At 35.4% G+C, this 21,471-nt stretch overlaps 2 protein-coding genes across 7 annotated transcripts in view; one reads left to right on the forward strand and one right to left on the reverse strand.

The window, feature by feature from the left end:
- The window catches only part of VRK2 (VRK serine/threonine kinase 2), a 101,904-nt gene extending 89,164 nt beyond the window's left edge, over positions 1–12,740 (forward strand). For all 4 annotated transcript variants that reach the window (XM_029937405.1, XM_029937406.1, XM_029937408.1 and 1 more), the window contains one exon: positions 12,402–12,740. In XM_029937405.1, the coding sequence (XP_029793265.1) occupies positions 12,402–12,701 (300 nt within the window). In that variant the 3' untranslated portion in view covers positions 12,702–12,740. The remainder of the gene's footprint in view (positions 1–12,401) is intronic.
- FANCL (FA complementation group L) overlaps positions 12,375–21,471 on the reverse strand; it is a 97,565-nt gene continuing 88,468 nt past the window's right edge. For 2 of the 3 annotated variants that reach the window (XM_029937411.1, XM_029937409.1), the window contains 5 exons: positions 16,100–16,183; positions 15,579–15,624; positions 15,420–15,501; positions 14,509–14,625; positions 12,375–13,176 (listed from right to left, as the gene is read on the reverse strand). In XM_029937411.1, the coding sequence (XP_029793271.1) occupies positions 13,045–13,176; positions 14,509–14,625; positions 15,420–15,501; positions 15,579–15,624; positions 16,100–16,183 (461 nt within the window). In that variant the 3' untranslated portion in view covers positions 12,375–13,044. The remainder of the gene's footprint in view (positions 13,177–14,508; positions 14,626–15,419; positions 15,502–15,578; positions 15,625–16,099; positions 16,184–21,471) is intronic. The other variant, XM_029937410.1, reaches the window with a different exon arrangement.

Below are 21,471 nucleotides of genomic sequence, written 5' to 3' on the forward strand. Positions count from 1 at the left end.
TATATAAAGCTATAAAAAATTTTAAGTGATGCTTTAGATATATCCCACAAATTCTGATGTATTTATTTCATTGTTCAGTTAAACATATTTTCTAATTTCCCTTCACTTAGTCTTTGACCCCATGGATTATTTGGAAGTATGCTTTTTAAATCCTAAATATTTCTGAGATTTTATTGCTATATTTTTGTTACTGACTTCTACTCTAACTTACTATCAGAGCATATTCTGGCAATCCTTTAAAATACATTGAAACGTGTTTTATGGTCAAGAAGAAGACTTAGTTTGGTGAAAGTTCCTTGTGTACTTACAACAAATATATATTCTGAAGTTTGGAGTTTACTATTCTATAAGGGGTGATTAGGTTAAATTGTTTGATAGTGTTGTTCGATCCTTCTATATCCTGTTTTGCTTTATTTTATCCTCGTCTTTAATCAATTAATGACAGAGGTATGTTAAATCTTCAACTGTAATTTTGGAGGTGTCTCTTTTTCCTTTAGTTCTGGAGGTTTTGCTTCACAGATTTCCATGCTGTTAATATAGAGATACAGAACTCTTTCGTCATTTTGGTGAAATAGTCTCCTTATCATTGTGAAACATCCTTCTTACATGTGTCAGTATTCTTTTGTCTTGAATTCTACTTTGATTTAATTTTAACAATTCCAGCCTTCCTATGAATAGTTTACATGGTGTGTCCTTTTCCACCCTGTTATGTTTAATGTTTTTGTGTGTTTGTGTCTTTGAATCTGTGTGTTTCTGTCCATTTCATTTAATGTAATTATTGTAGTTTATTCTATAAATCTCACTCTTTGATTTCTTTTGGCTTCATTTATTCTTTGGCATTTTTGGCCTCCCTCCCACTTTCTTTTCGAGTAACTGGGAATTTGTCTCTCATCGCTTCAGTTTTTAAACTATACTTCTTCGGGCTCTTTTTTATTTTGTTTTTGTTGTAGTGGTTACTTTAGTTCAGCAAGATATGGCCTATGGGCCAAATTCAGCAAGTCACTTATTTTAAATAGTTATACTGAAATATACTTATATCATTACATTATAATAGTTATAAATAGTCATATTACAACAAAGCCATCCTCATTTGATTACATATTCTCTTACACATTGTCTGTGGCTACTTTCACGCTATAGTGGCAGAGTATTCATAACACAGATGCATGTCCCCCAAATCCTAAAATATTTACTGTCTGCCCTTGAAAGAAAAAGTTTGCAAACCCTGCTCTGAAACCACTCTAATTAAAGTTTACTTTAAAAATATATACTCTAATTAAGCCAATATCCAAAATATTATAATAAAAATTGAGACATATTCTATTCTTTTTTCCATATTAAGTCTTCAAAGTCTGGTGTGTCTTAGACTAACAGCACGCTTTAATTTAGACTAGACATTTTCCAAATATTCAAGTCATATGTGGTCAGTGGCTACTATATTAACATAGCTCTAGAAATTACAACATACATCCTTCACTTGTACAACCATCTATGCTGACTAAATAAACCACATCATATAATGTAAGAATCTTGCAAATATACATTTCCACTTATCTCCTATCCTTTGTGCTACTGTTGTCATACATTTTTTTACATATATAACTAATTCCATAATGCAGTTACTATTGTGCTTTAAAAAAATCAGTTTTGGGCCATCTGGGTGGCTCAGTCAGTAGCATCCAACTTTGGCTCAGGTCATGATGTCACAGTTCATGAGTTCAAGCCCCACATCAGGCTCTGTGCTGACAGCTCAGAGCCTGGAGCCTGTTTCAGATCCTGTGTCTCCCTCTCTCTCTGTTCCTTATCTGCTAATGCTCTCTGTCTCTCAAAAATGAATAAACGTTAATTCTTTTTAAAAAAAATCACTTTTATTTCAAAGAAATTAAGAGAGGAAGAAAATATTTATTGTTGTTGGAATTCTTCAGCCCTCCCATAGAACTGAGATTACAGTTGGTTCATTTCCCATCTTTGCAAACAATTTCCTGTAACACTGTAGTGGAGACTAATTCTCTCACTTCTTGTCTGAAAATATCTTTATTTCACCTTTCTCTTTTTCCTTTTCTTTCTTTTTTTCTTTCTTTTTTTTTTTTTTTTGGCGTGGGGAGAGCTGGAACTATATTTTACTTCTGAATTTATTTTTTATAATTTTCTTTCTTTTCATTATATATAGTTTATTTTAAAGTTGGTTTCCATAAACACGCCGTGCTCATCCCAACAAGAGCCCTGCTCCATGCCCATCACCCATTTTCCCCTCTCCCCCACCACCATCAACCCTCAGTTTGTTCTCAGTATTTAAGAGTCTCTTATAGTTTCTCCCTCCCTCCCTCTCCTTAACTATATTTTCCCCTTCCCATCCCCCATGGTCCTCAGTTAAGTTTCTCCTATTCCACTTATAAGTGAAAAAATATGGTCTGTCTTTCTCTGCCTGACTTATTTTCACTTAGCATAATACTCTCCAGTTCCATCCACATTGCTACAAATGGCCAGATTTCATTCTTTCTCATTGCCATCTAGTACTCCATTGTATATATAACCACATCTTCTTGATCTGTTCGTCAGTTGATGGACATTTAGGCTCTTTCCATGATTTGGCTATTGTTGAAAGTGCTGCTATGAACATTGGGGTACATGTGCCCCTATGCATCAACACTCCTATATCCCTTGGGTAAATTCCTAGCAGTGCTGTTTCTGAGTCACAGGGGAGTTCTATTGTTAATTTTTTGAGGAGCCTCCACACTGTTTCCAGAGCAGCTGCACCGGTTTACATTCCTGCCAACAGTGTAAGAGGGTTCCCGTTTCTCCACATCATCACCAGCATCTATAGTCTCCTGATTTGTTCATTTCAGCCACTGTGACTGGCGTGAGGTGGTCTCAGTGTCGTTTTGATTTGTGTTTCCCTGACGATGAGTGATATTGAGCATCGTTTCATGTGTCTGTTGGCCATCTGGATGTCCTCTTTGTAGAAGTGTCTGTTCATGTCTTCTGCCCATTTCTTCACCGGATTATCTGTTTTTTGAGTGTGGGGTTTGGTGAGTTCCTTGAAGATTTTGGATACTAACCCTTTATCTGATATGTCATTTGCAACTATCTTTTCCCATTCCGTCAGTTGCCTATTAGTTTTCTTGATTGTTTCCTTTGCAGTGCAGAAGCTTTTTACCTTGATGAGGTCCCAATAGTTCATTTTTGCTTTTGATTCCCTTGCCTTTGGGGATGTGTCAAGTAGGAAATTGCTGTGGCTGCAGTCAAGAAGGTTGTTTCCTGTTTTCTCCTCTCTGTGTCTCCCTCTCTCTCTGCTCCTTCCCCACTCATGCTCTCTGTCTCTCGAAAATGAATAAACATTAATTTTTTTTTAAAAAACAATCACTTTTATTTCAAAGAAACTAAGAGAGGAAGAAAAAAAGTCTCATATTTATTGTTGTTGGAATTCTTCAGCCCTCCCATAGAACTGAGATTACAATTGGTTTCATTTCCTGTCTTTGAAAACAACTTCTTTTAAAATTGTAGTGGAAATTTCCTGGAGACTAATTAATTCTCTCACTTTTTGTCTGAAAATATATCTTACCTTTTTCTTTTCTTTTCTTTTCTTTTTTTTTTTTGGTGTGGGGAGAGCTGGGACTATATTTTACTTCTGAATTTATTTTTTTAACATTTTATTTTAAAATAATTGTACATTCACAAATTTCAATAATAGCTCCCATGTACCCTTCATCCAGCTTCCTCTAATGACATCATCTTATAACAATAGTATAATTTTCAAAACCAGAAACTAACTGGTATATTACTATAAACTACATACCTTATTTGGTCATCAGTTCTTACATGCACTCATGTTTGTATGTTGCTGTGAAACTGTACTACATGTATAGACTAATCACAATTACTGTAGAGAACTGATCTAGGAAGAAACTCCCTCACAAAGAAACTTCCATGTATTGCTTTATATGGACACCCTCCCCCTTATCCTAAACCCTGGAAAGCACTGATTTGTTCTACATCATTATAATAGATTATCTTGAGCATGTTGTAAAAATCAAATTATGTAACTAGTTAAGAGGGGCTTTATTTCATTCAAAATTACAAAAGATATTAACCACTATAATTGATTATTTTGAGCATGTTGTAAAAATCAAATTAACCTGTTGAGATGGGCTTCATTTCATTCACCGTAATGCACGAGAGGTCCATCTGAGTTTGCGTGTATCAGTAGTTTAGTTCATTCCTTTTTATTGATATTGAGTGTTTTAAAGCATGGATGTAGTTAGTGTTGAGGAAAATGTGAGCTGCTTAGAGTTTTTCACCTTTCTCCACTTAGTATGATGTTAGCTGTAGATTTTGGGGAGGTGTCATCAAGTTGATGCTCACCTCCACTTGTAGTGTACTAAGAGTTATCATGAATGGGTATTAAATTTTATCAAGTGGTTTCTCTGTATCAATTCATATGATCATATGATTTTTTTCAGCTTTACATTGTTGCCATGGTGGTAACATTGATTAGTGTTTGAATATTGATCTGGTCTTATATTCCTTGAATAAACCCCACTTGGTCATATTGTATAATTCTTTTCATATGTTGTTGGATTCAATTTGCTAGTATTTTGTTGAGAACTTTTGCATCTGTTAATGAGGACTAGTGGTGTGTAGTTTTCTTTTTAGTCTACTGTCTTTATCTGGCTTTGGTATCATGGCAGTGCTGGCTTCATAAAATGAGTTGACAAGTCTTCTTCCTTTTCATTTCTGGCAGAGAATGAGTAGAGTTCATGTTTCTTTTTCAAATGTTTTAGAGGGGTGGCAGGCAGGCTCAGTCAGTTAAGCATCTGACTTCAGTTCAGGTCATGATCTCACCACTTGTGAGTTTGAGCCCTGTATTGGGCTCTGTGCTGACAGCGCAGACCCTGGAGGCTGTTATAGATTCTTTGTCTCCTACTTTCTCTGCCCCTCCCCCTGCTCATGCTCCATCTCTCTCTTTACTATTTAAAAGTAAACAAATACTTTAGAGAATTCTCTAGTGAAACTTTCTGGGCCTAGAGATTTTTTCTTTAAACTATGGATTCAATTTCAAGAGTGGTCAAACTTATCTGCAAATAGCCAAACAGTTAAATATTTAGGTTTTACAGGCCACATGGTCTCTGTTACAACTGTTCAGCTGTACACTCTAGTACAAAAGGATCATATACAATATGTAAACAAATGAGTATAGCTGAGTTCCAACCCAATTTTATTTATGGCACTAAAGTTTAAATTCCATAAAATTTTCAAATCACAAAATATTTTTTCCAACCATGTAAAAATGTAAAATTAATTCCTAGTTGCTAGTCTCTACAAATATAGGTAATAACCTGGATTTTGACAGGGCAGATTTTCAGCTTGATTTTTGGTTTATTTTCCTTTTTTTTTCTAGTTTAGGTAGAAGGTTAGACTATTATTTGAGCCCTTTCATTTTTTTCTAATATATATGCTATAAATGTCTTGTTAATGCTATAAATGTCCTATTAAGTCTTGGTTTAACTGTATCCCATAAATCCTTATGTACTGTACTTTTTTATACATATAATTTTATTTTTAATGTTATTTTTGAGAGAGGGAGCACAAGTTGGGGAGGGGCAGAGAGAGGGGGAGACAGAGGATCTGAAGTGGGCTCTGCCCTGAGGGCAGAGAGTCCCATGCAGGACTCAAACCCATGAGCTTCTAGATCATGAACTTAGCTGAAGTTGGATGCTTTCCTGACTGAGCCACCCAGGCACCCCTGTATTTTTAATTTTGTACTTTTTCATGAGACTTCTTTTGATGCTTTAGCTATTATTAGGAATGTGTTAATTTCTAAGTGAATATTTTTTCCATTTTCCTTGTTACTGATTTCTAATTTACATTATTGTCTGAGACTATATGTTGTGTCATTTCATTTTAAATTTGTCAAGCTTTACTTTTTGACCCAGGGTATGATCTATCTTAGAGATTAAAGAGAACATTCATTCTACTATTTTGAGGTGGAGTACTCTATAAATATCAGAGCCCATTGGTTTGTAGTGTCATTGGTTTCTTTCTATAGCTTGGCTAGTTTGCTCACTTGTAGTTCTATTAATTACTGAGAACAGGGTTTTCTAGTTAGAGGCCAAAAGAAATAGAAGGTTGCTGCTTTTTGCTAATGTTTGCTTAATGCAAGCTGGGCATGGCCCTTAGGGCTCTACCACACAATCTCCAGTGTCTGTGGGGAGGAAGAGAGGCACTACTTTTGCCTGTGTTAGTGCAGGGAAGGACAGTCTATAAGGGCTCTACCCTTTGGTCTCCAGAGTATCTGGGGAGGGAGAAGTCAGTCACCTCAGTAGTACAGGCTGAGGATGGTTGACAGGGTTCTGTCTCATAATTTCCATCACACCCAGTGGGAGAGGGTACTGCTTTGTTAGTGTGGGGAGAAGGGTAAGTGTGCTCCCTGATAACACATGGTGGTGATACTTGACAGGACTCCACCCTGGTTTCCACACCTACTGGGAAGTGGGAAGGGTGCAGCTTCTTTCATGGTGTTCCTCTAGAGTACAGCAGGGATAGTAAACGTGTTCTGAAGTGTACACTTGCCCTCCTGCTGGTTCACTGTTTAAAGACAGTGGGCTTTTCTTGGACTTTTTTGTGCATAATGCTGTTTCATATTGTAGATTGCATTATGGCTCAGGCTGGGATAAATAGGCATCAAAAAGGTGGTTGGGGTGAGACGTGTGGTTGGGTCATTCTGTGTGTTTTAAAGTCCTTATCCAGTCTGGCTTCTATTCTACAACTTTCAGAATGTTCTATTAGTTAGTTTTTGTCTAAAATATTTAGTAGTAATTAGAAGAGTAGAAGGCACTTACTGTCTTGCCTAGAACTAGATGCCCCCCACTTTCATTGTGAAGGCCTCACTGGATAGATTTTTCCTTCTGAACTTAAAGATGTTGTTTCCTGTGCTCTTGTGTTTTTCCTGATGAGAAGTTAGCAGTTATTCAAATCATTGACCCTATATATTATGTGTCTCTTCTGGCTTTTAATACTTGCTTTTCATCTTTGGTTTTCTATAGATAGTTGTCTTTATGTTTATTCTGATTTGGGCTTGTTGAGCTTTTATCATCTGTGGCTTGGTAATTGCCATCAAACTGGAGAAGTTTCAGCTAGGACTTGTTTCATGCCTCAGTCCTTCTTCTGAGATCCAAATACATGCAGTTAGAATTGTCTGCCTTTTCTCACAGGCCTTTTCTGAGGCTCTGTTCATTTTGGAAATTGGTCTTTTATCTTGCTATACTTCATGCTGGTCCTGTGCCTGGTCTCTAGTTAACTATTAAATCTAACCAGTGGATTTTTAATTTCATATATTGTATTTTTCCATTCTAGAAGTATTTTGTATTTCTCATTTCTCTGCTGAGTCTCAGTCTGTTCACTAATTTTAACTTTTAATTTAATTCCTTGAACATAGTTATGTAGTGGTTTTATTCTCGTTTGATAATTTTACCATCTGAGTCACATCTATTTTTCTTCATTTCCTGTTTCTTGTGTATAGTAATGTTTTATTATATGTTGAATATTGTGGATGCTAATCAGTTCTTGACACTCCACATTTTATTGTATTCCTTTAAAGAGTACTAACTTTTGTCCTGGCAGGCAATTTATTTATTGGTGGTTCAAATTGATTCGTCATGTCCTGCCTTCATTTAGGCCTTTTGAAGGCTGGGCTAAGGTAAGTATCACCTGAAACTGTCGTCTTTATAGTCTGGGTGTTTTCCTTTCCTCAAGAATCACAGCCTTCTTTTCTATGTGTGGTAAGTTGCTTCATATATTTTATACTATTGTTTTGTATTCATTTTATGGGCTTTTCACCAGTGGGGGGGAAGGTCTGATGCCCATCATTCATGGCTAGAACTAAGAGGTGTTGATATTTTTCATAGCTTCCTAATTTACTCTGATGTGCATTCAAGGCTAGTAACTTGCTCAGAATTCAAGTTTTCTCAACAGCACCACTACGGGCATACTGAGCTGGCTTGAGGGGCTGTCCTGTACACTGTGGGACATCTCTGGCCTGCGGTAGCTGCCTATAGTACTTCTCCTAGCTGTAGTAATCCAGAATGTCTCCAGAAATTACTAGAAGTCCTATGGAGCACAACTGTCCTAGGTTGAGAAACACTATACTAGGATTATTGTATGCCTTAAGCCCCTGCTACTGAGAGTCTGCTGTGCGAGTCAGCTGCACTGGCATCACCTGGAGCTTCTTAAAAACACAGAATAAGTTTCGTCTTAGTTAGACCTTCTGAATGAAATCTACTTTTTAAAAATGTTTTTGAGAGAACAAGAGAGCGCATGCATGTGAACAGAGGAGGGGCAGAGAGAAAGAGGATCCAAAGAGGTCTCTGCACTGAGAGAAGACTCCAACGTGGGGTTTGAACTCACAAACCACAAGATCATGACCTGAGCTGAAGTCGACACTTAACCAATTAAGCCACCCAGGCACCCCTGAAATCTATATTTTAACAAGATCCCAAAATGATTTGTATGGTTTCTTTATAAATTTTTTTAATGTTGTATTTATTTCTGATACAGAGAGAGACAGAGCATGAGAGGGGGAGGGGCAGAGAGAGAAGGAGGCACAGAACCGGAAGCAGGCTCCAGGCTCTGAGGTAGCTGTCAGCACAGAGCCCGATGCGGGGCTCGAACCCACGAACGCGAGATCTGACCTGAGCCGAAGCCGGACGCTTAACCGACTGAGCCACCCAGGTGCCCCTGTATGCTTTTTCTAATGTCTGAAAAACTATGCCATAGACCAGAAAGCTTTTTCGTAAAGAGCCAGATGGTAAATATTTTCGGTTTACCACCGAGTCTTTGTCAGAGCAATTCAACTCTGCCATTGTAGTATAAAAGCAGCCATATACAGTAATATATAAATGAGTGTGGCTGTGTTCCAATCAATCTTTATTCACAAAACAGGCAACTCACAAAATTCTACAACCCATGCCATAGCCTATCCTTTCAAGCAGATATCTCAGTAAGCTGAAGACAAGTGGTGGTAAATCCTTAGAGGAGGCCCTTCCCACTTGGTATCAGTTGTTGCTTAAAGAGAGATTAGATACATAGGTTACACAGTAGAGAGGTTTATCTTGAAATTTTAACAGCTTGACTCTGTTCTTACCTTGTTGGGGATATCATCTACTTCCACATGTAAGTTACATGTAAATGCTACTTGTTAGCTAGCTAACTAGTAGCTCTCAGTCTTTAAAAATATAGAATTTGATGGCATATTTTTTTCTTTGTGGAAGAAAAATGCTTTATGGGCCCACAGGAGTAATTATTTTGCCTTTAGCAAATACAGCTGACAATTTTTAATAGGCTCCACATCCCTGTGGGGCATGAACTCGTGCCCCTGAGGTGAGACGTCACATGCTGTACCCTGGGCCAGCCAGGTACCCGAGAGCAGAGAAAACCAGGAAAACTGTACAGCATGGCTTTATTAGCTCCTAGGCAATAAAGAGTAGTTTAAAGTTAGTTCTTTGACTCTCAGTTTCTTCTAAGTAGAAAAGTAAAAGGGCCTTCAGGACCTCTATTTTGTTTTGTATACCTTATGTAGAAGTTACTTCTTAGCTTCGAAAACTGCATCCTGAACATGACTTTCAGGGGGGAAAACAGGGCTCTTTGAAGAATGGTGGTTTAGAGGTCAAGAAAGTAGCTCCTGCCAAGAATGATGGGACATCAGATGGTTGAACACTGAAATATTTTGCTTTGTTTTTAAATTTTTTTCTTCTAAGTAACTTGATAATGGTGTAAGGACAGAGCAGGCCAGGTCACCAAAGGGAAGCCGAAACAGAACAACTCGTAACCAGTTAAGATGAAAGCAGGGAACTGACTGCTGGCTGGCCAATAGGAATGGTGTAAGAAATTTCTGAAACTTGTATATATCAATAATAATATTCTATCTACAGTGGTCGGTCTGTTTCTAGAGCTAAGAGACATGCCACAGTATCCATCCTGGGGCAGTTTCCTCTGGTTATAGCATGTATGTCAGGTAAGGTTTGCATGTTATGATAAAGCTTGGGAGTCACTATTTTTATTTTATATTGTAGTAAAAAGCACATAACATTAAACTTCCCTCAACCCTGTAGTTACTAGTGTCAAGTACACTCACACTGTGGGGCAAAAGAGCTCCAGAACTTTTACGTCTCGTAAAATTAAAACTTCAGACCCACTAAACACCAACTACCTTTTTGTTTCTATTATTTTGACTTCTTAGCATATTTCGTATTAGTGGAATCATAGATGTCCTTTTGTGACTGGCTTAATTTGCTCTCCAGAATGACCTCAAGATTCATCTATATTGTAGCATGCGACAGGATTTCCTTTTTTATGGCTGCATAATCTTCCATTATATGTATATACCACTTTTTTTTTAGCCCATTCATCTGCCTATAGGAATCTGGGTTGCTTCTATCTCTTGGCTACTGTGAATAATGCTATGGTGAACATGGGTGTACAAATCTCTCTTCAAGATACTTTAAGTTCTGAATATATACCCAGAAGTAGGATTTCTGGATTACATGGTAATTCTACTGCTAATGTTTTGAGGAACTTCTGTGCTGTTTTCCGTAACGACTACACTATTTTACAGTCCTCCAGCAGTACACAAGGATTCCAATTTCTCTGTATCTTCAACATTTGTTATTTTCTGTTCTTCTAATAATGGCCATAAAAGGCTGTAAGATGATATCTCAGTGTAGTTTTGATTTGCATTTCTGTAATTAGTGATGCTGACCATCTTTTCATATGCTTTCAGAGAACTGTCTATTCAAGTCATCTTTACGTATTCTGGGTGCAAATCCTTTATTACACAAATGAATTGCAGAATTTTCTCCCAATCTATAGTGGTCTCTTAAGTTTTTAAATGATGTCTTTGAATTATATAAATTTCTATTTTCTTTTGTGGATTGTAAGTTTGATGTTATAGAGAACTCTTTGCCTGACCCGAGATCACAAAGATTATCTCCTGCCCTTTTTTTCCCCTATAAGTTTTATATTCCTGCTACTATATATTTACATTTTAAATTTGGTTTTAGACAAAATGAAGTAGGTCTAAATTTATCTTTTTACAAGAATCTCCAGTTGTCTCTGCACCTTTGCTAACGATTATCTGTCCTCACTGAATTGCCTTTGTACATTTGTTGGAAACCAGTTACTCAGGTATGTGAGAGTTCACTTCTGGAATTTCTATTCTATTCCACTGATCTGTATGCCTATCCTTATGCCAGGACCATACTGTCTTGATTAATCTAGCTTTGTGATCAGTTTTGAAAATGTGAAGTAGATTTTTCCACTTTGTTCTTGATTATCAAGGTTGTTTTAGCTATTTTGGGTCCTTTGCATTTCCAAAGCCTGCTTGAATTTTGACTGGGATGGTACTGAATCTGTAGGTCAGTTTGGGGGAAAACTGTTTGTTTGTTTTGCTCAATAGTAATGCAATCATAGTTCTTGGTGGGAGTTGCTAGGATCTGAATTCACACAGATTAGGTCCTGAAACCAGCTCATCCCAGAAAGTGAATTCTAGTAGCAGCTGATTCTTCCTAACAATAAGCATTTTGTTTCTTGATTTATGGAATTCCACACATACCTGATTTTATGAGTGTATTGAGGTTTATTTATTATGAGGATGTCCTCCTTCATCGCTCCACAGGCCGACAGCTTGATGCCGCTTGCCGTACACTGCGTTCTGAGTCCCCATCAAAGAACAAGACTCATGTTTATCTTGAATCTTTGGCAACATCCTCTGACAAATTTTGTTGTATGCCTCTAGGCATTCCAGTTTTAACACTGTAGAACTATAATCTGTGGAGACTGCTTTTTCCTTTTTGGCTAGGAAGTGAGACTTTTCTTGGATCAACTTTCAGGACAAATAAGGATTTTAACCAGCTATCTTCTTCAGGTTAGTGGAAGATGTCAATCTTCAGAGTCCAGGCGGAGGCTGCGGAGCAAGGCTGCTCTGTGGTCGTGCAGCACTGCCCCCACCATCTTGTTCTGCTGCCAGGCTCCCTCAGAATCACTAATTATTAATAACCAAAAAGCTTTCTAATTATGACTGTCTTGCCCACATAAGATTAAGCCTGTTTTGTCTTGCCAAGAAGATTCAGTTTTCATATTTCGTTGTATTTTTAGAAGATACATTATTTATAAGATGGCCTATTTCCAGATTTAAAAGAACCAATCAGCTTAACTAGATTTTGTGTGGTTGGTTGGTTAAGGGAATAAGTACTTTTATAAAACTTTGACAATCCAAGATCTAGGATCTAAAACTTCTCAGGAAAAATATGCAAAAATTTGTTTTGTGTAACATGTTTATTTAGAATTCTTACAAAGTACACAAAATAAAGATAACACAAATCTAACACAATATATATATTTTTTCATAGGAAAGCACAAGGAGAAGACAAAAGTACTGTGAGTCTCAAATTCTGAACGAAAGAAAAAGTTCTCCAGAAAAACCCAGCTCTACACAGTTCCCAAATTCACTTTATGAGCCATATCAAGATTTTATCAGTCCAGATATACTCAACAATTCAAAGTCTTCATCTTGGTATACATCTACTTCAACTGGAATGGAGGACAGAGACTCTACTCTCCGTGAAGACACAGAGGCGGATGTGTATTATTACGGCTTTATCGTTCTTGTTCTTTTGATTTTAGTAGGTCTTACTTTATACTTTCTCTGAAGATATCAAATAAAATCCTTTTGATAATTTTTAAAGTTACCAGTTCTTCACAGAAATGTTACATTCTTATTTTAGGATTTCCTCCCAGACATCTTCAAGGTAATTGGCTTATAAAAAGAATATATTTTTAACAAAGTAAGTTTGTGAATATTCTAAAAAATAAGACTGCTTTATACTAGAAAACAGTGTCATGATACAGTTTGAAAAGTACTTTTTTTGATCAAAGGAGCAATGTAAAAACCAAAATGTTATTGAAAAGGACAGTTTTATCCATTTTTAACAAATAGAGCAGCGGTAACAAACAGTTTTGGGTAGGCTGCTATACTATCTACGTATCGCTCTTCTAAAGCACATCACTAAAAGCTAGGTCTACTTTATGCATCGTGATTAATGATTTCCTTACCTTACTACAATACGGGCATTCCCCAAACATGATGTTAAAACTCTGTCTACTAGTCAGCAGTCCTCTCAACCACTGAAGGTTTTAAAAAGAGAAAAAAAAAAAGGGAGCAATGTCAGCATGATTACAAAGTACAGATACTCTAAATTTCATTTCCTTTATGATTACATATATTTTTATTCCAAAAGATTTATCTTCTTAATTTTATTTTACAGAAAGTAAGGGGAACATTTCCTGGCCAATACCGACTAGTAATATGCTCAATAATAAGGGGAGACTGCCATGAATTTCAAGGTCTGTACCACCGGTTTACAGCCAAATTATGGGCCCTTTATGCACCTTCTCAACCTCCAAAATAGACACAAAAATAATGTACACAAGTCAATGGGGTTCACAGACCCGGCCTGAAGTCATTAATTACAAATTAAGAACTCCTGCTGCAAAAGATACCACAAGCTCTTGAAATTTTAGGCCTAAATTCTGATCTTAATCACCAATAGTGGGTTAATTCTCAATCCATTAATTATAAGCACAAGGCAGTCCATTTTTAAAAAATAAATGAATATTCATTATAAAGGAAAACACGTGTTCCCTTAAGAGTATCTCTATAATTAGACCTGGTATTTTTTGCATTTACACAAGGTAAATTGACATCTCTAAGCTCTCCATTGTTAAAGTGTAGGTAACACCAACTGCTGTCTCTAATCATAAAAACAGGAGGTGTATTAAAGAAGACTTAAAGCACTATACAACTGCAAGGTGTTTCATATATGTGATATGATTAACTGTATATACGTATACATACAGACATGCCAACTGTGCCTTAAAATGAATGCTACAGAGATCAAATGACTATACACAGACATGAAAGACTTCATATATAGTGAATAAATAAAATGTCACTGAGAGTGCTGTGACATATTCAGATCACAAAATCCATTATTCTCAATATCAAAAATAAGATTATTACATTTATTCTATACTTAAATCCACTCTGAAAAGTAATAGATAATCGTTAGTGCTAGTTCCCTGTCACCCTGTTGCCACCCCACTATTCCTACTTGGATGAGTGACCGTTTGCATTGTGGTCACATGAGATTTTCACTGAAAGAGTCCAGTGTACCATCAGTTTGAGTTGTATGCCTCAGTAAGCAGCCCGTGAATATATTCTGGATGCATTTTCTCCCTTCCTGAAATACTACTCTAGGACATTTATTCACTCAGTAACCAGGATGAAGAAATGAAAGCACATGGGCATCTGGAAATGGAGAGGTAAAAGAGCTAATGGCAAAAAAGGGACAGCTATTCACTTAAACAGATTTCAGATTCTGTGTATTTCAGTATGCACACTTCCTAGGTCACGGTAGCCAAAACATCTTGCCAAGGTTATTTTCATTTTATTTTTACCTCATATAAGCATATTTGATGGAAAGACTGTGCACATTGGGAATTATCACACACTTGATCAGGAATGGCACCATTAAGTTGATAGGCATAACAAATCCCACAATCCATAGAAAAATCCTTCAAAAGAAGAAATTGTGTGTTTAAAACACACAAGGTAAGATAAGAATAAAATGGTATAGAAAAGATCAAATTTCCTTCTACAGTTTTTATAATGGTAACTATATCATTATTTACAGAAAATACAGTTATGTCACTAACACTTTATGAAAGCTATTAGAGTGCTTCCTTTTTCATCCAGTAAGTAATAATACATAGATATACTAAAAAGCATTCTATTTTTGGCTTAAGTAATTTTCCCACACTGTACATCAATATTATGCCAATGTAATATATATAGAAACTGACATTAGCTAATGATTACTAAACTTCAAAAGTCTTTAGAGGAAGATGACAAAAACATTCCCACCACTTTAATAGTCTACAACCTCTGCAGCTTCATCAAAATTCTAAGTTTATTATTTTTGCAACATAGTAATACCTATTCATTTTCTGCCATCCTTCATAAATACATCAAGCTAATTAAAACTTTATTTCAATCATCCATAAACAGATAGTATTAGAATATACAAACATCTCATTAGCTACTTTGGACCTTTCCCGTTTTTAATAATATAGATGTCTGTCATTAATCGCATTATTGCTACAAAGACCATGACAAAAGTGTACTTAAACCACTAATCAAAGGTTAACAAGTTCTTTGATGCTACTGTTGCTTGCAGTTCAGAAGTCTGTTACAATATTCTTCCAATTCCCTCCCTTTCAGCCTCATTTTTCTCTGGTGTCTAAAAGAAGAACATTTAACTTTCACTATGCTATGCTGTTTGGAATATCAAAGCACTCATAAAACTTACAGATTTTTCCAGGTTAGTGCGAGCTGGAAAATCTATTTCTAAAACATCTTTCAAATTTTGTAACAGACTATTTTCTGGATCCCTGAAAGCAGGAAAAAAATTGTTATTGGATTTGCAAAATAATAAAAAAATAACAATTGTATTGCAAGAAATACCTACCACAAATGTATGTTCCTGCTCAGCTTAATTCCCAGAGGTTTTACCACTTTAGATGTTAAAAACAAGAAAAAAAAAAAAGTTAAAAATGTAGTGTCTGCTGCTCTCACTTTGTAAAGCCACATTTAGTACTTTTTTTTTTTTTTTTTACAGAGATAGAATTAGCATAGAACATGGCATTACTTTTAGGTGTACAACATTGTGATTTTGGCATGTGTGTGTATTGCAAAATGATCTACAAGTTTAGTTAACAGTGATTACCAAATGTAGTTAGAAACTTTTCTGATGGGAACTTCTAAGATCTATTCCCTTAGCAACTTTGAAATATACAACATTATTAAACACAAAATTTGCTAGGTATTTGGATAATCTAAATCATATACTTAAAAAACACAAAAGTACACAGTTCAGAATGATGAAACATTTTCCTTTAAGATAATTACTAATATATTACTATTTTAGAATATTTTAAAAGTGAGACAATTTTATGACTGTTAAAAACATTTAAATATGAGATCTCACACCATGGTCAGCTCCAAGAAAGCAGCACTCAGGAAGCATAGTAGGATGCTTGGGGTCAACCTCTATATGTATTGAAGCATTATTCCCTAAAATAAAAGAATATTAAAGTTTATAGAAGTAGAAAAGTTCATCAAATAAAAAATAAAGGAGTTTCTATATGGATACTTACTATACCACAGGAAAGATTAGCCAATGTTTTATGGGTTTCAATAAATACATGAATGTATTTACATATAAAATATATTTAGGGGCACCTGGGTGGCTCAGTCAGTTGAGCATCTGACTTCAGCTCAGGTCATGATCTCACAGTTTGTGAGTTTGAGCCCCACATTGGGCTCTGTGCTGACAGCTCAGAGCCTGGAGCCTCCTTTGGATTCTTTGTCTCCCTTTTTCTATGCTCTTCCACACTCGTACTGTCTTTCTCTCTCTCAAAACTAAGTAAACATTAAAAAATAAAATAAAAAATATTTATAAACATAATTTTATAGTCTAAAATAAATTCTGAAATTATGATTATGACTTAAGATTTGGGATCCATCCAAAGTCTCAAAGTACAGTGCCAATTCATTAAGTTAATGTCTGCTGAAACTCTGGTCAGAATTCTATTATAGCTTAAATAAAAGCTTTTTATATAGAGTGATAAAGATCTTTAATACTGAAAGAAATCACAAGTTCAAGAAATAATTATCTAAAGGACTTCCATGACTTTCTTGGAAAGCACAAGTATGGTCAGATATAAAAAGACCAGGATACAATCAATTAGGATTTGAGTTTTATGAAGTTTTATCAAAACATTTTCTATCAACAATCACTTCCAATGTAAGCAGACTAAACACTACAATCAAAAGACAGAGGTTGTCAGAATGGATAAAAAATAAGACCTATCTATACTCTGCCTACAAGAGACTCATTTTAGACCTAAAGAGAAACATTTACCACACAAATAGGTGTCAAAAGAAAGAGTAGCAATACTTAGACTGGACAAACGAGACTTTAAACCAAAGACTACCAAGATGTGAGTCAGGAAAAAACAAACTTGAACAGACCGATAACAAGAAAGTAAATTGAATCAGTAATCCAAAAACTCCCTACAATTGAAGTCCAGGGCCAGGTAGCTTCACAAGCAAATTCTACCAAACATTTAAAGAAGAGTTAATAACTAATCTCCTCAAACTATTTCAGAAATAGAAAAGGAAGGAAAACTACAAAATTCATTCTATGAAACTATCATTACCCTGATACCAAAACCAGATAAAGTCTCCACAAAAAAAATTACAAGAGGCCAATATCCCTGATGAATATAGATGTAAAAAGCCTCAAAAAAATACTAGCAAACCAAATCCAACAGCATACTAAAAAAAAAAAAAAAAAACCAAACATGATCAAGGATTTATTCCCAGGCTGCAAAAGTGATTCGATATTTACCAATCAATGTGAATATACTACATTAATAAAAGATTAATAACTACATGATGATTTTAATGCATGAGAAAAGGCATTTGACAAAGTACAACATCCATTCATGATAAAAACTCTCAACAGAGTGGAGCTGAATCATATCTCAACATAAAGTCCATATATGAAAAACTCGATTAACATCATCCTCAATGAAGAAAAACAGCCTTTCCTCTAAGGTCAGCAACAAGACAGGGATGTCAACTCACATGATTGTTATTTAACATAGTACTGCAAGTCCTTGCCACAGCAATCAGACAACAAAAAGAAAAAAAAAACAAAGGCATCCAAATCATCAAGGAAATAAAATTTTTTGACACTCCATAGAGAAAACTAGAAGACTCCAAAAAAACTGCTATAACTGATACATGAATTCAGTAAAGTCACAGGATACAAAATGGATAGAAATCTGTTGCATCCCTGTCAAATTACCACCAGCATTTTCCACCGAGCTAGAAAAACAATCCTAATAATTTGTATGTAGCCATAAAAGACCCTGAATAGCCAAAGCAACCTGGAAAGAGAAAAGTGAAGCTGGGGGAAATCACAATTCCAGACTTCAAATTATATTACAAAGTTGTAGTGATCAAAAGAGTATAGTATTGGCACAAAATGCAGATCAATGGAATAAAATAGAACACCCAGAAATAAGCCCAAAACTACATGGTCAATTAGTCTTCAACAAAGCAGAAAATAATATCCAATGGGAAAAAGACAATCTCTCCAACCAACAGTGCTGGGAAAACGGGACAGAAACATGAAAAAGAAAAACTGGACTATTTATTAACACCAAACACAAAAGTAAATTCTGAAACCATAAAAATCCTACAGGAGGACACAGGAAAACCCCTTTGACATTGGCTGTAGCAACTTCTTTCTAGAGATGTCTCCTGAGGTAAGGGACACAAAAGCAAAAATAAACTATTCAGACAATCAAAATAAAAAACTCCTGCACTGCAAAGGAAATGGTCAACAAAAGTAAAAGGCAACCTACAGAATGGGAGAAGATACAAATGACATAGATGACAAAGGGTTAGTATCCAAATCTATAAAGAACTTATGAAACTCAACATCCCCAAAATGAATAGTCCAGTCAAGAAATGGGCAGAAGACATGAGTAGACATTTTTCCAAAGAAGACATACAGATGGCCAACAGACACATGGTCAACACCACTCTTTATCAGGAAAATACAAATCAAAACTTATCTTGATGAGATCAAAAGCTTCTGCATGGCAAAGAAAACAATCAGTAAAACTAATGGGCAACCAGCAGAATGGGAAAAAATAGTTGCAACCAACATATCGGATAAAGGGCTACTATCCAAAATCTACATGGAACTCACCAAACCCCACACTCAAAAAACAGATAATCCAGTGAAGAAATGGGCAGAAGACTTGAACAGACACTTCTCCAAAGAGGATATCCAGATGGCCAACAGACACATGAAACGATACTCAACGTCACTCATCATCAGGGAAATACAAATCTAAACCACACTGAGATACCACTACATGCTGGCCAGAGTGGCTAAAATGAACAAATCAAGAGATTATAGATGCTGGTGAGGATGTGGAGAAACGGGCACCCTCCTACACTGTTGGTGGGAATGTAAACTGGTACAGCTGCTCTGGAAAACAGTGTGGAGGCTCCTCAAAAAATTAACAATAGAACTCCCCTATGACCCAGCAATAGCACTGCTAGGAATTTACCCAACGGATACAGGAGTGCTAATGCATAGGAGCACATGTATCCCAATGTTCATAGCTACACTTTCAACAATAGCCAAATCATGGAAAGAACCTAAATGTCCATCACCTGATGAATAGATTGAGAAGATGTGGTTTATCTATACAATGGAGTATTACATGGCAATGACAAAGAATGAAATCTGGCCATTTGTAGCAACATGGATGGAACTCGAGGGAGTCATGCTAAGTGAACTAAGTCAGGCAGAGAAGGACGGATATCATATGTTTTCACTTATAAGTGGAACAGGAGAAGCTTAACTGAGGACCATGAGGGATTGGAAGTGGAAAAAATAGTTGGGGAGAGGGAGGCAAATCATGAGAGGCTCTTGAACACGGAGAACAAACTGAGAGCTGATAGGGGTGGGGAAAGGAGATGTGGGGGTGATGGGCATGGAGGAGGGCACTTGTTGGGATGAGTACTGGGTGTTCTATGGAAACCAACTTGACAATAAACTATAAAAGAAAAAATTAAAAAAATTTTAAGTAATAAAAATCTTTTAAAATAAAAAACTTATCTTGATAAACACTGGGTAACAGTGTATGTCAACTGAAATTTAAATAAAACCTTAATACACAATATTTTTAAAAAACATTTTCTGAATTCTTGCTCAGTGTGAAGCTTTCCACTATAACAATGGACTCAACTGAAATTAAAATTGTTCATTTAATAACAACTAACCTAGTTTATAGAATCTAAGAAAAAATCTATTCTACTTGGCACTAGATTCTTTGATACATTCTACCTATACTGGAATATTGTGTGAATTTCAGAAATTTTACTTTTAAAGGGAAATAATATAATTATATAAGGCCTATTTGGATTTTATTTTTACAGTAAGAATGAATTAATAAATTCAACATACTTACTATAGCATTAGCTTTTGGTTAAGGTTGACAACAATATGAACACAATTATTATATATCTGATGAAAAGATAATCAAGTAAAAATGATATAGAAAATATAAAAGTGATATATAAAAAGTGACTATAAATCATTCAGGAGAAAAAAAATACACAAGTTAACTTATAATCTCATTTGCTTATAAATTCTTTACCATGAACACAAATTCGATATTAGTCTTTAGCTATGTCATATATTAATGGCTACCAAAAGTACTTTCACTTAACAATGAGTACAGTATTTAATACATTTCCATTAGTTTGCTGAAAGCTTGGTCTTAAAAAGGCAAATGAAGGCCTGAAAGGGGATAAAAAAGAGCTATAGTTAAATACAGAAGAAGTGACTAAAAAGCAGGTTGTTCAAGCTGAACAATGAGAAATATAATACAAGTACATTTAATCATTACCTAATTAAATTAATTATTTAAATGGAGCAATGAAAAAATTACTACACTCTTGAAGAAAATATTCTCATTCTTAATATCTATTTGTTCACAAATATACCATTATTTGGTTAATTATTCAAAATTAAATATGGATTAAACTTTATAGACTGAGTAAGAAACAATACTATTTGTACAATTGCTGTACAAAGATACCTTCCTTTTCTCATAATTACATGTTACTTCTTTTCTCCCAGATAATCTACTACACCTCGGGAGAAACCATAAAAATTGCTAATGTGGATAGGATTCACAACACAATTTCATAGTATACTTCAGAACACGTGCCTTTTAATAATGTATTTATTTAGGCTAAGAAAAAAGAGAAGGGAAGACACTAATAGATATCTTATAATCACCCAACTACACTATTTAGTGTGAACTGAAATATAGCTTAAAACATCTAAAATCTGGAAAGGTTGAACTCAAAAGTGACTTCATATATGGCTTGCTCATAATGAAAATACATAGAACATTAATTTTATAATAAAGAATATGGTAGTGTTGCAGGGATAGAGTTGTACCACATCTTATTCATTAATGTCACATATTTATAGTAAATACTTAAAATATGTTTAAGTATTATTTTGTGCTTTCTGTTTACTCTTCACTGGCCCACTTCAGATCCTGTCACCCTCTAAAGTTCGTCAGAAAATATTCCCAGATCTGTTCATATGAACCTTGTCTAGCTGCATGGATGAAGACTTCATTAATTGTAACAGTTTCTTTTTTTTTCTTTTTTTTTTTTTTTAACATTTATTTAATTTTGAAGGAGAGAAAAAGAGCATGAGTGGGTAGGGGCAGAGAGAGAGGGAGGCAGAATCC

The sequence above is a fragment of the Suricata suricatta genome, chromosome 4 (assembly GCF_006229205.1).
Source record: "Suricata suricatta isolate VVHF042 chromosome 4, meerkat_22Aug2017_6uvM2_HiC, whole genome shotgun sequence".
Taxonomy (NCBI): Eukaryota; Metazoa; Chordata; class Mammalia; order Carnivora; family Herpestidae; genus Suricata; species Suricata suricatta.